We start from the raw sequence: 16,246 nt of genomic DNA, 5'->3' as shown, positions 1-16,246 counted from the left end.
CATAGACGATTAGGACATCCATCATTTCATGTTTTAGAAAGGTTGTATCCTGATTTAATTAAACAGTGTCATTTGAAGACTTTGGTTTGTGATGCTTGTGAATTTGCTAAGCATGTAAGAACTTCTTATCCTTCTAGTAATAATAAGAGTCATGTTTTTTTTGCAACCATACACTCTAATGTGTGGGGTCCTAGTCTTGTTGTGTCTGTCTAATTATAGATGGTTTGTCTTATTTATTGACTGTTGTAGTCGGATGATCTGGATTTATTTGATGCATGCAAAAAATGAGGTGGTCTTATTTTCAGTCCTTTCATAATCTGATTCGTGCTCAGTTTGATGCCAAAATTCAAATTTTGCGAAATGATAATGGCACATAATATATGGAGCATGCTTTTTTCAACTACTTAGAGGGACATGGGATTGTGCATCAAACCAGTTGTGTTAATACAGCTGCTCAGAATGGGTGTTAGAATGAAAGAATAGGTATTTGTTAGAGGTTGCCCGTTGTATATGAATGTTCCTAAGTCTTATTGGGGTGATGCTATCCTTTCAGCGGCTTATCTAATCAATAGAATGTCTTTGAAGACACTCAACTTTAAAAGTCCCCTAGAAATTATTCAAGGTACCACTTCATATCTTATTCCTCCAAAGGTCTTTGGGTGTGTGTGTTTTGTTCATTGATACCGTGCCGGCAAATTACATTCTCATGCACTTAAATGTGTGTTTATTGGGTATTCTATTACTAAAAAGGGCTATAAGTGTTATCATCCTCCCACTAGAAAAGCCTTTGTCAGTATGGATGTCACTTTCCGAGAAATGGAACCATATTATGTGTCACATCTTCGGAGGGAGAATGGAAAGAAAAGGGTGATTCCAAATTATGTATTACCAGATTTACCAGCACATGTGTCTCTTGTCTATCCTATTAGATAGGGGGAGGATGAGGGTCAAATAAGCCAGGATAAAACACAGTGTCTTTGGAGCAGAATGAGCAGCACTTGAGTGAAGGTGATGGAGGAACAACTAATGCAACTTAGGGTAATATAAAATTGAATAAGTCAGATTTACTGCGATATGCTTGCAGGAAAAAGCAGACTCGGCCATCGAATACATTTTACCTAGTCAAACTTCAATCCTGGACTTAGATTCCATGAAATCTTGTGGTAAATCTCCTGTTTCAATTTCTACTTTCAATTCTGATGATTCAAGTCTTGATCTTCCAATTGCTATGAGGAAAGAAATTAGATCTTGCACTAAACATCCTATCTCTAACTTTGTTTCGTATACTCCTTGTCTCCTTCCTATACAGCTTGTGTTTTCTTTGTCTTCAGTTTTTGTTACACAGAATTTGAATGGAGCCCTCAATGACCCTAAGTGGAAAGAAGCCATGATAAAGGAGATGAGAGTCTTAGCCAAAAATGAAACCTAGGAGCTTACTATTCTTTTGGATAAGAAATCAATAGGATGCAAATGAGTCTACACTGTTAAGCACAAAACTGATGGATCTATCGAGAGATTCAAAGTTTGACCGGTGGCCAAAGGGTTCACTTAGATCTATGGATTAGATTATCAAGAAATCTTTGCACCTGTTGCAAAGATGAATTTCATTCGTATTCTTTTATCATGTGCAGCTAATCTTGATTGGAAGTTGCAGCAATTTGATGTAAAGAATGCCTTTTTACATGGTGATCTGGAAGAAGAAGTTTATATGAAAATTCCGCCTGGCTTTGAAGATTAGAAAACTGAAGGAAAAGTCTGTCGATTGAAGAAAGCTTTATATGGCCTAAAATAGTCACCTAGAGCATGGTTTGACAGATTCAGTAGAGCCATGATAGCTTTTGGTTATCAACAAAGCAATGCAGCTCATACTATTTTCATCAAACATTATATAAATAAGATTACAATTATCATTGTGTATGTTGATGATATAGTTGTGACACGAAACAACCAAGAAGAAATGACCAGTTTAAAACATTATTTGGCTAAGGAATTTGAGATCAAAGATTTGGGTAGTTTGTGGTATTTTCTTGGAATAGAAGTTGCAAGGTCCAAGAAAGGTATCTTTATATTTCAAAGAAAATATGTCCTGAATTTATTTGAAGAAACTGGCATGTTAGGATGCAAACCTGCTGATTCACCTATTGAAGCTAATCATAAGCTAAAAGGTGGCATTGGAGAAGCAGTAGATGGGGGACAGTATCAAAGATTGGTTCGGAGACTAATCTATCTTTCACATACACGTCCTGACATAGCTTATGCTGTAGGTCTGATGAGTCAATTCATGCATGATCCTCGGACTACTCATTTAGATATGGTTTTCTGTATTCTGAGATACTTAAAATCTGCTCCTGAAAAAAATTTACTTTTTTTCAATCATGGACACTTAAAAGTAGAAGCTTTTATTGATGCTGATTGGGCGGGATTTCTTGATGATAGAAGGTCCATAATAGGATATTGTTCGTTTGTTGGTGGCAATTTAGTTATTTGGAGGAGCAAAAAATAGAGTGTAGTAGCAAGGTCAACTGCAGAAGCAGAGTACAGAGCTATGGCATAAGGTGTTTGTGAGCTTTTATGGCTCCAGAAGCTAATGCAAGAGTTATGACTACTTGAAGAAAAGCCACTGTTATTATATTATGATAACAAGGCAGCCATTAGCATTGCTTATAATCCAGTTCAACATGATCGTACAAAACATATTGAGATTGATCGGCATTTCATCAAAAAAAAGTTGAATGTTGGGATTTTAGATATTGTGTATGTGAGTTCTGAAAATCAGTTAGTTGATGCTTTCACAAAAGGACTTGATAGTAGATTGTTTCTTTCCTTTGTATGCAAGATGGTTATGAGGCATATACATACACCATCTTGAGGAGGAGTGTTGACAGTTTAGGAAAGAAATCATGTAATTTAGGAATTTGCTTTATTGTTGATAGAAATCAATTTGGGAAAGTAATCTTAGCTAGTTTAGGAAAGAAATCATGTAATTTAGGAATTTGCTTTATTAGGGGGTGTTGATTATTTTTGTAGGTTTTGTATATAAATGTACAGAGGGTGGCCATTGTATAAAAAAAAAAAAAAAAACTTCTGCAATTGAAATTATTTCCTCCATTTTCCCTTCTCTTTTCTCAACAGGAACTGTATGTAGGATCTGTGGGATCATGGTTGCGATGAAGGATTTTAAGTTACAACTCCTGGTTAGAGGAAAGTGTCCTCTTTTTCTTTTGCGTTTTATAAAGAAAACTAAATTACACATAACATGCATGGGGCAACATTGAGTAAAACTCTTTCACAATTGCTTTTGACGTGTCACATTAACCAAAATCTCTATAAGTTTTGCTCACGTTCTAGCTGTTTGCATTCCCTTTATTCCATTTTACAATTTGTGCCTTAAAAAAAATGATCTTTTGGTAAGCTTTATTAATTAAATCTAATGGCATTTCTGTCAACAATTTTGACATATGGAACTTTTTTATCATATTTCCCCTCTCATATTATAACAAAGTATAGATATTTGTATTGAGTTTTCCTATCCAAATAGGACTTCATGGGACAAGCATGTTGATGTGCCTCAATATTGGTATATCTCCTCGATCTTGACCACAACTGCACTAGACAAGGAACCTATGTAGAACACCCTAGTACAATCAATATAATCCTTTAGAGTGCACTACTACATTCTTTTTATGCTATTATTTAATTTATCATGTATCACTGGATGTCTTTCCCCTCACGTACTATTCTAAGCTGTCTCTTCTCTGCAAACTAGTTGAAGTTTAGGTCTTTCTAGGATCGGGTAGGATGGTGTTTAAACACATTTGGGGCTTGGCCCAAGCTCGCTATATATTTAAGCCCAACTTATGAGCCAGTTTAGCATGAGCAATTTCTTATATTTGTTTGCCAATGGCTTTTTGGGTCTGCTGGGTTATAGTTGACACTGATGTGGCTTGAATTTGGCTTGTGTTTTAAATTTTATATTGTTTAGGAGTTGTTATTGAGGCATGACCTATTCGTGAACATGTTCATTCATTCATTGCTCTGGTCATCAATTCCATCCTTTATTTCATTCTTGAACCTGAAAAAGAAGAACAATGTAAGCAATACAACTAGCTTGCATCTTAGTGACCAAGGTTTATACTCTTAATAATATTTGCTGATCTTAATAAACTCTACGTTTTTCTCTCTATGATTTTCTTTTTTATAATTTTCTGAAGTCAACATTTCCACTGAGGATACCGCTCCAATTTTACCATGTGAAATTAGTTATATAAGAAATTAAACAAGGGCTAAACTATGCAAGCCATATTGAATGTCTAGCATTTATAATGTTAGGTTGATGCAATTGATGAAGATTTTGCTATCATCCTTTTATTTACTAAATGCTCTATGTTAGCAATAATAGAATTTCAAGGTCACTTAAATGATGTCATGGTGATAAAGTGATAACTCTGAATTTTTGAGGTAACATTTGGTGGTTCTGATCTCTGAAAAGAACTCATCCATGATGAAGCATCTTTTTCTTGGAGCTATCAACTTCAAGCACATAATGAATTTTTTTAAAATTGGAGTAACGATTTTATTACTCCCTTCCAAGTGTTCTATGGAAGTTAGGGTACTCTTATCTTGAGAGAAGAGTAACTTATTTGTTAACTTTCAACCTTATTAAACCTGCATTTATTTAGCGTTTAATGTAGGGTTTTTTGCATGTATTCTCTCTAGTGTCTAATATTTAATATGTTCAATGACATCCTTTATCCTCTCTTATATTATTCAAGATAGTTTGGGTCATTCAACTTTGTTTTATTGTACACACTGGTAGTCTCTATGTTCTCTTATTCTATACATGATATTACTTGAGGATTTTATAATTGGATGTGGCTTTTACCTTTTAGGGGCTTCAATAAATGCTTTTGGGGCAATTGTTTTGGGTGCACCTGTTGGTATTAAGTAAGTATAGTGATACATACTTTATCAATGCTGGCAGTTTTTTTTCCTAATATTATGTTTCAAATTTTGATTATTATAAACATTAGTGGCATAGGATAAAAGACACTCAATTTAAAGCCCCTTTTTTGAGCATTCAATTGAAAACTATTTCTTGAATGTGTTATGGATAAATTTAAAATAAGTACATTATTCATCATTATTAAGGCTTTGATATTTCTTTTATCGGATGCAGGTATTTGACAAAGACAATCTACTGGTCTTTCCTCATGTCCTTATTCACTGTAAGTGACTCATTCTTTGTTGTTTATAATTAACTCTGGTTGAGCTTAGCAAAATCTAAATGACAATGCAAAACCTGCATAGATAGATTTGTGGTTTGCTATTATGCGGATGATTTGTTTTACCAACTTATGTATTGTTATTTTAAGCATTCGAAATCAGAAAAATCGGCAGAAACCTTGTTGCTTGTTAAAGCCCTGTAAAATACCTGTGAATGTTGACTAGGAATTACGCCAAAGGATTTTGATATGAATGAGTCTACATGTAGGAACTATGAAAGCAATGCCATTGCTCACAGCCCCATGAGTTGGGGGCTGCAGGGGGTTACCTGCTACTGAAAGAGTGTGGCATTGTATGCTGTGCAGAGCAGATGCTCGAAATATGGCTCTTAAAATGTTATCATCTCTTCATAGAAAACCATTTTCAATTCAGAAAGATTATAATTGACTTACTATTTGAAGCAGACTACTTCCAAAACAATTTTTACCTTTGTACTTGATTCTTCAGATGTAGGATAAAATGAATTTACAATACCTTCTGCTCTCTCTCTCTCTCTCTCTCTCACACACACACACACACAAGTGGTCTTATCTTGGAAGCTAAAAAAAAATTGTGACTTTTAAAATATGTGTTATCACATAGGCTCTATTTGGTTGTCAAGAAACTTAGAATATAAAAAAATCGGCAAGAGGAAAGAGAACAAAAGAAAAGGAAAGAAGAGAAAATTGTTTATTTTCTCATGTTTGGTTATACAAAGAAAATTTCAAATAAAGTTGTTGAGGAGGTAGTTAAGATATGATAAGTTATCTTAAACCAATAGTTTGCATTCCATTTTCTCTCAAAGTCACTATGTTTTTGAAGAAGAAAAATTCTAGAGTTGTTAGAGACAATTTGGTCCCATATTTTCTCTTTAATTTTATCTTCCCAAATTTTCCTTTTACTACCAAAAAGAAGATGCTTCTCTTACAAACTTTCTTTTCTTTTGCTTTTTTTGGCAACCAAATAGAGCCTTAGGTTTGTTTGGTTCCAAGAAAAGGAATGGAAAAAAATGATAAATACAGGAAGAGATGAAAGGAAAAGGCAACAAAATGAAACGAAGTTTTTTCTTATGTTTGGTTGAAATAAGAAAATTGTAGAGTTGTGGAGAAAGTGGTTGATATATGATTAAGCTGTCTTTAATCCTTTGTCTACTTGTAACTTCTTAGAATCACTTTTATAATACCGATACCGGCCATGGCACTGGTTTTCTATTGATCAATATGGTCCTAGTTCACTACCGTACCAACTCATGTATGGTGTTGCGTATCTATAGTTCTATACTGTACCTGATGCCCTTTTTTGATTTTTCAATTTTTTAAACCTTACTGTTCTCTAAAATGAATATTAAGTTAATTTTATTTTTCTTTGTCCATGCTTAAGGGGGTGAGCCTTGTGCATTGGTGAGGTTGCACCGTTGTGACCTTGGAGGTCATGGGTTTGAAACATAGAAATAACCTCCAAAGGTAAGGCGGTGTACGTCTAACCCTCTCCAAAACAATGGTAGGAGCCTCATGCACTGGGCTGCACTCTTTTTTCCATGTTTAAGTGGTTTTTAATGCATGTGTGATGGGGGAGTGCTGGTATGGATTCAAACACTTGTGACTTAAATAGTGTTTAAGAAACTAGAAACAAATAAAAGATAAACAATGCAAATCATTTATAATATTGTACCAGAATAATGAGTTTGAGTAAATCATCATCCTCTCTTTCAATTCCAGGTGGAGTGTCTGTGGTGCTTGTGTACATGTGAGCCTTGTTCATAATCAAAAACTTGGATCTGATACTAGCTTGGATGCTGTCCCCATCCTTGCTGTTCATATGGTAACTAATCTTGACTTGGATAAGCCTCCTGCTATTGTGGCTGCATGTATGTTTGGTAGTTGGAGTCCGGCCATTCCTGCTTAAGGTAATAGGCCCATAATGTGACTCTTGACTATTCCTATATCCGTAGAAGGGGTCATACCTTGGAAAATGATGACTAGGGGCATGCATATGGATCGTATGTGGCTTGACTATACTATCAACTTCGGCTATCCAATACACTTGTAAATACGGCTCCAGTATATGATGATGACTGTTGTCCACTCTAGCTACTCCATGCACCAATAGACCCATCTCCTCTTTGTGACAAAGATGACTATTGGGTAGATGCTTGTTCGTACGAGTCTATTGGAGCTTCAATATCTACTTGCAATCATTGGGAAATCTCTTGACACTGTTATCTCTTTGATGCTGATGATCTTGAGCTTGTCTCATTTCATAAATTTTTCCCATGATTTGACTATCTAGCATGCCATGTCTTGCAACAATTCTCCATTCCCTCTTCCTCTTTGTTTCTAGCTCTTCCTCATATCTCTTTCTTTCTACTGGATCCAAGTTCTGATCTTGCATGCCCCATCTTGAACTAGTTCTAGATCCTCTCCAATAGGATAATAGCTCTTCCTCATGTCCTTTTTTTGCTCTGGCCCTGTGATCCTGATCTTGCATGGAATGGGTGCATCTTGCCTTGCCGGTGTGGACGAAGTAACAATAAATAATCAAATATTTATTTGTTGTTGATTATAAACTTTTATATGATTCTTTTAAAAGAACTAATTTTTCCATTAAGAAGAAAGGTATAAAGCACATGCCTGTTCCATGCACTTCATCCATGCCCCATAGTTATGCAAGGAATGTGTTGAACTTTCCTAAAATTCAACCTGCTATTTACAATTTTCACCTTTAAAAAGTTATTTATTATTGATGATGATTTAAAATTAGTAATTTAGATAATCACCAAATTATCCTTAAAAATGAGCTTGTAAATTATCTACACATGTTCCAGATTATTTTTCACATTTAATCTGGATTTTATGATTTCATATTATTGTCATGTCCTTTCTTCTGAAAATCATGGAAAATTGAATTATTTTTTTAATTACTAAAATACATGATAACTACCTTATAATATATCCAAATTATCTACTTTTGATCCCTTTTTTATATTTAATCTAATCTTATACTTTTATTTTTTTTTAATGAAAAAGTAGTTTAAAATTTACAGAAATTCTGAAAATTAATTTTTCAGTGTTTTTATAGGCACCCCATGGGTGCTACATATATTTTTTGTGAATCAATAGAAGCCTTTTTGGTGGGATAATTTCAAATTGATGCCAACTTTGAGCATTGGTTTGGTTTCTCTTGAATTCCCTGGAAACTCATCCAAATTGTGCAACAAGTTACTAGCATGCTTGCACTTCTAATGTAAACATGCTACAAATCTTCCCTGCCCTTTTTTTTTCAAATAATTAACTTAATTTAAAATCATATTATTTTGTAAAACTAATATGTATGTTGCAAAACAAAACTATTTTTAGAGTGATATCCCTTTTACAACATATTCAAATTTCAGGGCAAATGGAAAAATGTAGCATCAATTGCCCCTTGTTTTTCCTTTTTTATCCAATTAGTGGCAAAAATATGTGGGGGGTACGGAAAGTCACTATATCTAGTGGGTACCCAGAGGGATCAAGTAGGCCCAGTAATGGGAGGAGAGGCATGAAATCCCTCCTTGCACCTCCTCTCCTTACCTCTTGTTCTCCTTGATTCTCTCTCTATCTTTGGCCCCCCTGCGCAAAAAAAAAACCATTCTTTGTCGGTCAAATGTCATCCCATGGAGTCGTAGGTAGCATAAATGAGAGAGAGAGAGAGAGAGAGAGAGCTGACCTCCCCCTCATATTTTTTGGAATTAAACCTGAACCAATTGGTTCAGACTTCGTAATGGCCAAGTTGGCCATGATACTGGCCTGAACTAGCCGATGCTAATAGGTATGTGCAGGATGTACTAACTTCTGCCAGTTTCGGCACCCCAAAATTGGTATTGGTACTGGTTTTTAGTCCAAATGATGTACTGGTTTTACTGTCCCATTTCTATGGTATTTCAAACCTTAAGCGCTACCTTTCGGAGAAGAAAAACATTGTCTAATCATAAAGTCCTATAATGCCTATTATGCTTCTGTTATGCATCCTTTTTCTGATCATAAGATTCTATATCTCCTGCCTAATAATTAAGAAGCTTGCTTACTGTATAGCTTTTAATTATATACTGAAGTCCCACCACCGTCTTTGCCTTAATATGCAAAATTCAAATCCATACACTTACCACCACTATTATCACCTTGCTATTTTGCTTTATTATTTATTGTATTTTGCCTCACTTTGCTTTCCTTAGCTTTCACCACTTTCATCATCCATGGCTCACCTATTTTACTTCATTTTGCTCCCATTTTGAACATATAATAAATACATAAGCTTGCCGATAGCTACGCTTTCCCTCCATCACAGAATACCTAATGTAGCCCCTTTGCTTTATTTTTCTTAATTTTTTTTTCCATGATCCTTATGGCTTCCCATGCTGTCATTATCATAATCAACCTAGAAACCTCATACTTCCCTTTATTTTTATATCACTTTTATCCTTTATATCAGCTTTCTTGATTGAACACATTGCTTCCGTGGAATATATTTTAAACAGATCTCCTATTTTAACAATTTTTTGAACTCTACTGTAATCCTAACACTTGTCCACGTTGGTCATCTTGTCTTACATCAAAGGTCAGTTCTTAACTCAGCCAGCATCTAATCCATCAATTCTAGCTTCAACATCCTATTTTGCTCCAAGCAACATGGAACTTTGAACCACTATCCTTCAATTTTAGGAACCTTTCTAAGGCATTGTTAGAAAATTCCTTTCACTTGAATTGGACATTAATTTCACTCATCTAGTCCTCATTCTCTTCTTAGTGATGATGATGGTCTATTTATCTGTTAAAGTGGCAGTGTTGCTTTGCAGGCCTGATTATCGATAGTAAATATGAGAAATTTGGATTTTGTTTTGTCATCTTTGTAGTGAGCCAAAAATTAGTAAGTAGCCATAGTGATGACTAGAATAGCTTTAAAGGGAGGACATCTAAATGAAAGTTTGTTACTGACAAAATAGTGGCCTTAATCTATGTTACATTGACGTGAATTCCAGGTGCAGCTACATGTCTAAGCATGAGAGCCTTGCAATATCTAAGAATTTCTTATTGCATGTCCATATCCAGTGTCATACCAGTGCCTATGTTTAAGCATTGGGTTTGGATATTTGAGGCCTAATTGAAGGGTCTAGGAAACGTAGGCCTTGATTAAATGGGCAAAGGTCAGGGACTTTACTGGATGGTTAGTGGTCCTCCTTTCAAGTTAAAAGAGGAGAAGACCAGCAGGAAGCTGGCCCTGGCCACCAAAATACTAATGGACATTACTTTATGGCATATGTGACTGTTACATTCATTTTCTTCTCTACAGAATCAGATCTCATCAATATTATTGAATTAAGATACTAGCTAACAATATGTAGATCTACCACCTTGAAGTAAAGTAGTTTGAAAAAGGATGGAAAGATCAGCAACTCATGACATGGGTATTTTGAGAAAGAAATAGACGTAGCTGAATATGGGTTAATTAATTAACCTAGTTAAGAAGATGGACTTGACTTTAGCTGTGCTCCCTGTTTTTATTAAAAGTGTTGCTAATTTCTGCTGGGGAGAAAGATTCATACTCTACAAGCAATATACACATGAGACAAGTGTGCAGATTCAGTCAAATCACTAATGGCAATCCTCTTGGTTTCCTGGCAGTTTGTTCCTGCAGCTTGTGTTTTTGGCAAATCAAGGGCGGACTGGCAACATATTCTAGCTCATTCCAAGTAGGTATTCCCACGCTTCTCTGTGTGCCAATTCACATTCACAAGTTACTATTACATGAAGCTGCTAGTCCTTTTGCTTTAATTCTAAATTTGTTGATTGTTATTCCTCTTAGTTTGTTTTAGCATGTTGCATTTGCTTACAAATTGGTAGCATCCAATATGCTTTTTACATTATGAAGTATATTGTCTTTTGCAGGCCAATGGAAGTTGTTGACTATATGATTTCTTTACCAGCACATGGAGCTGTTATTGGTGCATGGCTTGGTGCCTGGCCAATGCCACTTGATTGGGAAAGGCCATGGCAGGTGATAGTTCTTTTGTTATTTGTTCTTATCTGAAGAGGTTATAAATTGCATGTTATATATTTCATATCTCCTGTTGGCTTTTGCTTATAGATTCCAGCCCTAATGTGTCTTTGACAGTTTGACTATCCAATATCTCTGCTGTCTAAATTTGTCTTGGATTTTGCTGGATATTAATGGAGATACAGGAGAAAACTAGATGAAACAAAATTTTCAACTGCCAGTTAGAGATCCAGAAATAATGGTCTTATGGTTGATTTTAATTTAAAGGCATAAGTAGGACATTCATTTGTCTCATATCCATTACCTGATAATATTATATCTTTAGTATTGCTGAGCAGAGCTGGATTTGGCTACACTCAAGTGGATCTCCTCTTAGATCTGCTCAGGTCTATATTGGACAATGAGGGTCCCATTTCGATGATTTGAGTAGTTAGATGTGATCTACTACTTCGAAACAGCCTATGCATTCGTGATCTAATACATATATATATATATATATATATATATATATGTATGTATATATATATATATATATATATGTATGTATGTGTATATATATATATATATGTATGTATGTATGTATATATATATATATATATGTATGTATGTATGTATATATATATATATGTATGTATGTATGTATGTATATATATATATATGTATGTATGTATGTATATATATATATATATGTATGTACATATATATATATATATATATATATCTGTGTGTGTGTGCATTTATGTATGTATGTATGGTGTATGTATGTATGTGGTGATAATAAGGAAGGAGGGTACCATTGGTCCCATATTAGATGTAAGTCAAGGGGACTATGGCTTATAGGGTAAGGGACCACCCTTTGTATGTGAGGCCCCTTTGGGATTGGAATCCAAAGGGACAAAACTGTAAACTCCATGGGCCAGAATAGACAATACTTTATGTGTGTGTGCATTTATGTATGTATGTGTGTATGTATGTATGTGGTGATAATAAGGAAGGAGGGTACCATTGGTCCCATATTAGATGTAGGTCAAGGGGGACTATGGCTTGTAGGGGAAGGGACCACCCTTTGTATGTGAGGCCCCTTTTGGATTGGAATCTAAAGAGACAACTGTAAGCTCCATGAGCCAGAATAGACAATACTTTATGTGCTTAGCCATGAGCTCTTGGCCACAATATTGGTGGCTCATGTAGGTCTCAAACATGCGACTATAATACACCTTACATCCGTACACAAACTCCCTCTCACCTAGAAGGCTGTGGGTATATGTGTGTGTGTGTATATTAGTGTTACAAAATTACATGATTTTTTTTTTTGTATGTAAGCAATCTAAGGATAGTAGATCATGGATTATCAATGTGGGACTCTTATCATCCAATCTAGAGCTGGCTATATTTGAGTGGAGTCAAGTATAGCCCAATCTAGCTCTTGCTAAGCAATTGCATGAAGGTGCTACAGTATATCTGCTTTGAGCAAACTCCAGCACAAGACATTGTCCTATAGGAAATTAGATTTGTACATGCCTCTGAAGCCCACGTAATCCATGATCAATCTCTGTTTTCTTTTTTGGTTCTTGAGATATTATGTCCGATAACAGTTCTAAATGCATGAAATATAAAAATTGAATAAGAGGGTACTGGTGATGGTCCTTGTAAAAAAATTTATTGTATTACATCTTAACCTGCTTTGGAGTCACAGGAATGTGGTCCTCTTTCTGGTGAGGTTTTGAGATTATCATATGACTAGAGAATTTGCTGAAACAGTTTAAGCAATCTACATCCATGTAGCATAGGAAGCAACACCTTCTCATTGTTTTGGTAGAACTAGAATATTGCTTTAATTGTTTACCTGTAGTATTGATGATCTAAAACTTGGCAATCTCCTGTATTGTTCAAGGGAGCTCTCTATAATTTCTAATGGCTTCTAATTATGAGGCAGCCATGGAAAATCATGTAGCATGCCTCCCAATTTCACCAACTACTTATCCAACAAAGCCTTTTTTTTTTTGCTTTTCAATCTTGAAATCTTGATGGTGTAGTCTTTTCTTTTCGTTCTGTTAGGTTCTAATATTTATTATGGATGTAGGAATGGCCTATTTGCGTCACCTATGGTTCTGTTGCTGGATATTTGGTCGGGATGTTGGCTTCCTCAGTGTTCATACTAGTGCTCAGAAGACAGGATCCTGTCAAAGTTGACTAACTACCAGATCATAAAGGAACTTATTTTTGAGTTGATGGCCTTGATCTCTTGAACCATCGTCAGCTTTTTAATGTCAGGATGTGTGCTGTTAGTACTTGTGCCATTACATGAGGGTTTAGTCATGCGGTGGCAGTCAGTTTTGATTTTAACTTCAAATCACTCGATTGTCCTCTCTTACGTGTGTCCATCATCTTGTTCTTCTAAAATTTATCTACATGATTCTCCATTTCTGATGAGCTGATGGTACATAATTTATTGCTTTCTTTTTTTGGTAGAGGAAATAAATCCTAACAACCATAACCGACAAATTTTGAGACTGCAGGTTGATTATAACCATGACCTTAAGGTTTTCCCAACCATCAACACATTCTAGCGATAAGAGGACTCCCATCTCTTGTAAATAGTTTCTTGTCAAAGTTACAATTATTTGAAGAAAAGATCCCATGTATACTGATATTGTTCATGTGAGAAGGGATAAAACTGTTGTGTTTGATCATATTAAAAGTTGTTAAATAATGTTTAAGCTATCAGGGAATGAGTTAATGATATATGTCTGGCATAACATCTCTCTCATGTGCGGTTGGGATCATGCATATGGAGTTCCAAGGGAGCAAGATAACAAACACATTAGGTTAACTAAATAAAAAATCGATATAGAAGATGTTTTAATTCATGATCTTTGGTAACCTGAGCTTTGATACCATCACAGCAATTAACTAGTTGTCCCCAAAAGCTAAAATTACTAGAGAATTAGCCAACAGCATATTATAGGCTAAACATAAATTGATTGCAAGTCTGGCTCCTAAAGTTGCCTCCTTTTTGATGTTTCTTTTGCTTGTTGTGCATGCGTTTAGCTTTTGGAAAACAACATGAAAGCTCCAGACTTTTAGGGCATGGCAATGTCCTTCAGGATAAAATAGTTTTGTATCAAGGGAAATGATGAGGGGGGCATATCTTTGAAAGCTCTGTGGCACCAATTTCGTCAAGTGGACATATGTAGAAACATGGCACTAGCCTGTCCGAGGACTTGTGTAGCCATCTGGTTTTCTGTCCACATGCAGCTTTAAAATGGTTTCAGTAACTTTGGATGAAGGTGCTTAGGGGGTGTTTGGTTGGGGAGAATAGAGGTTTGGAAGCGGAATGGGTGACTCCCATTCCAACCATTTGGTTAGGAGTTCCATTCCGATTCCGGAGTGAAATGGGAATGGATCAATTTATATAGAATTCAATCCCTACTTTCTTTTATGGATTCAATTTACTATTCCGATTCCGATTTCGGTCACGAATTAAACGCTTCGGGGATTTGGCCATTCGAATTCTGATTCCAAGCCATTTCGATTCCTATTCCTATTCTGATTCCGGTTACGAACCAAACACCTTTTTAATATTTGCATTCAGAGATATCTTGAGGATTAAATGAATTCAAGCTGGCAGCTAGTTTATTGATAAAGCCTCTTAGCAGGTGAACAAGGGACTTGGGATATAATTTTACCTTTGTGAGGGTTTGAGATACTGGGAGGATTAGACCAAACTGCTATATCCCAAAATGTCAACAAGCCTTGCCTAGGAAAGAAGAGGACAAAGGATTCGGCTAACATCAGGTTATCTTGTTATATTTTTTTTCCCCAAGTTCTATTGCATAATGGGCAGTCAACTAAGATGGAATTGATTTTTTTCCCCCACACTCCCCTCCTTAACCATTAAAGGTTCTAGTTGGATCATCTGAACTTTTGTCTGATTAATCAATAATTAAATTCTACAATCACATTTCATGCGCTTATTTTCTCCTTGGGTGGTCAAATCACTATAACACATAAACCCCATTCTTCACATTATCAAGACAAATCCAGACTTAAAAATAGTACTATATGATCAGCAATCTAAGGTATGCTTATTTTACTAAACAGCATTTATTTTTGGAGGGAGTGATTTAAGTGATTACATCCCAAATCATGAACAAGCAGATTGATTAAATGGCTTGCTTTTATACAGCCACATTTCGTTCAAATAAATTATGCTGTCATCAAGCACATAACTTCCTCAGAGAAGCCTATCCAGAATTTAAGCATGATCACATGTAAATCCATATTTATTGAATTTTAAATCCAGTGATTTGATGCATGAACTTTAAAATTTATATATCCGAGACCTGCAAGTAAGGCTATAGCTGAATGGTTTTCATTTGAAGAGATTCTGTGTTCGAGCTGCGAAAGGTGTTAAACCTGGACATTCTATTCTTCTTAAAAAAAATATTATAATTAAATAAAAAACACATAGACCCCTCTAAAACTTCAAATTCCCACGATTCCATGAGCAAAACAGAGAACCAAGTTCGTCGATCATGATGTCGGTTTGTATCATGGCCATGATTCAAGATCCGGATCCTCTCAGTCTCGACTTGAACTACAGAGGGCCTATCTTCGAGTTACGGTCATTCATGATTGGCATGATGGTTGTAATTGGATAGGTCTAACCATTGCATTGGGGCAGCATGCTGGTAGACTTTATTCAATCATGGCCATCATGCCAATCTTCATGGTTGTAGTTGAAAGACAAGTCCTCTCTAGACCAAGTGGAGACCGGAGAGAATCCTCATCCCATGATGCATCCAAAAGATACTAGCCAGAGAGCTGGAGTGCATTGATTTTGGTTGGATGACCCATCTTAGGAACTTTATCTTGAGTATGTAAATCGAATTTTATTTTAAAGGATCATTGGATGAAGATGACATTTAGCATTTATGAAGCAAGAAGACAT

The 16,246-nt window shown here is 35.5% G+C and overlaps 1 protein-coding gene across 2 annotated transcripts in view; it reads left to right on the top strand.

Annotated features, from left to right (window-relative positions):
- LOC105037039 (uncharacterized) overlaps nucleotides 1-13,722 on the top strand; it is a 29,773-nt gene extending 16,051 nt beyond the window's left edge. For both annotated transcript variants that reach the window (XM_073256734.1, XM_073256733.1), the window contains 5 exons: nucleotides 4,890-4,944; nucleotides 5,177-5,225; nucleotides 10,920-10,987; nucleotides 11,184-11,292; nucleotides 13,376-13,722. In XM_073256734.1, coding sequence (XP_073112835.1) covers nucleotides 4,890-4,944; nucleotides 5,177-5,225; nucleotides 10,920-10,987; nucleotides 11,184-11,292; nucleotides 13,376-13,489 — 395 coding nt within the window. In that variant the 3' untranslated portion in view covers nucleotides 13,490-13,722. The remainder of the gene's footprint in view (nucleotides 1-4,889; nucleotides 4,945-5,176; nucleotides 5,226-10,919; nucleotides 10,988-11,183; nucleotides 11,293-13,375) is intronic.
- The last annotated feature ends 2,524 nt before the right edge of the window (nucleotides 13,723-16,246 follow it).

The sequence above is a fragment of the Elaeis guineensis genome, chromosome 4 (genome assembly GCF_000442705.2).
Source record: "Elaeis guineensis isolate ETL-2024a chromosome 4, EG11, whole genome shotgun sequence".
Lineage (NCBI taxonomy): Eukaryota > Viridiplantae > Streptophyta > Magnoliopsida > Arecales > Arecaceae > Elaeis > Elaeis guineensis.
The sequence above is the reverse complement of the archived record's forward strand: the minus strand, read 5'-3'. Positions and strand labels throughout refer to the sequence as shown.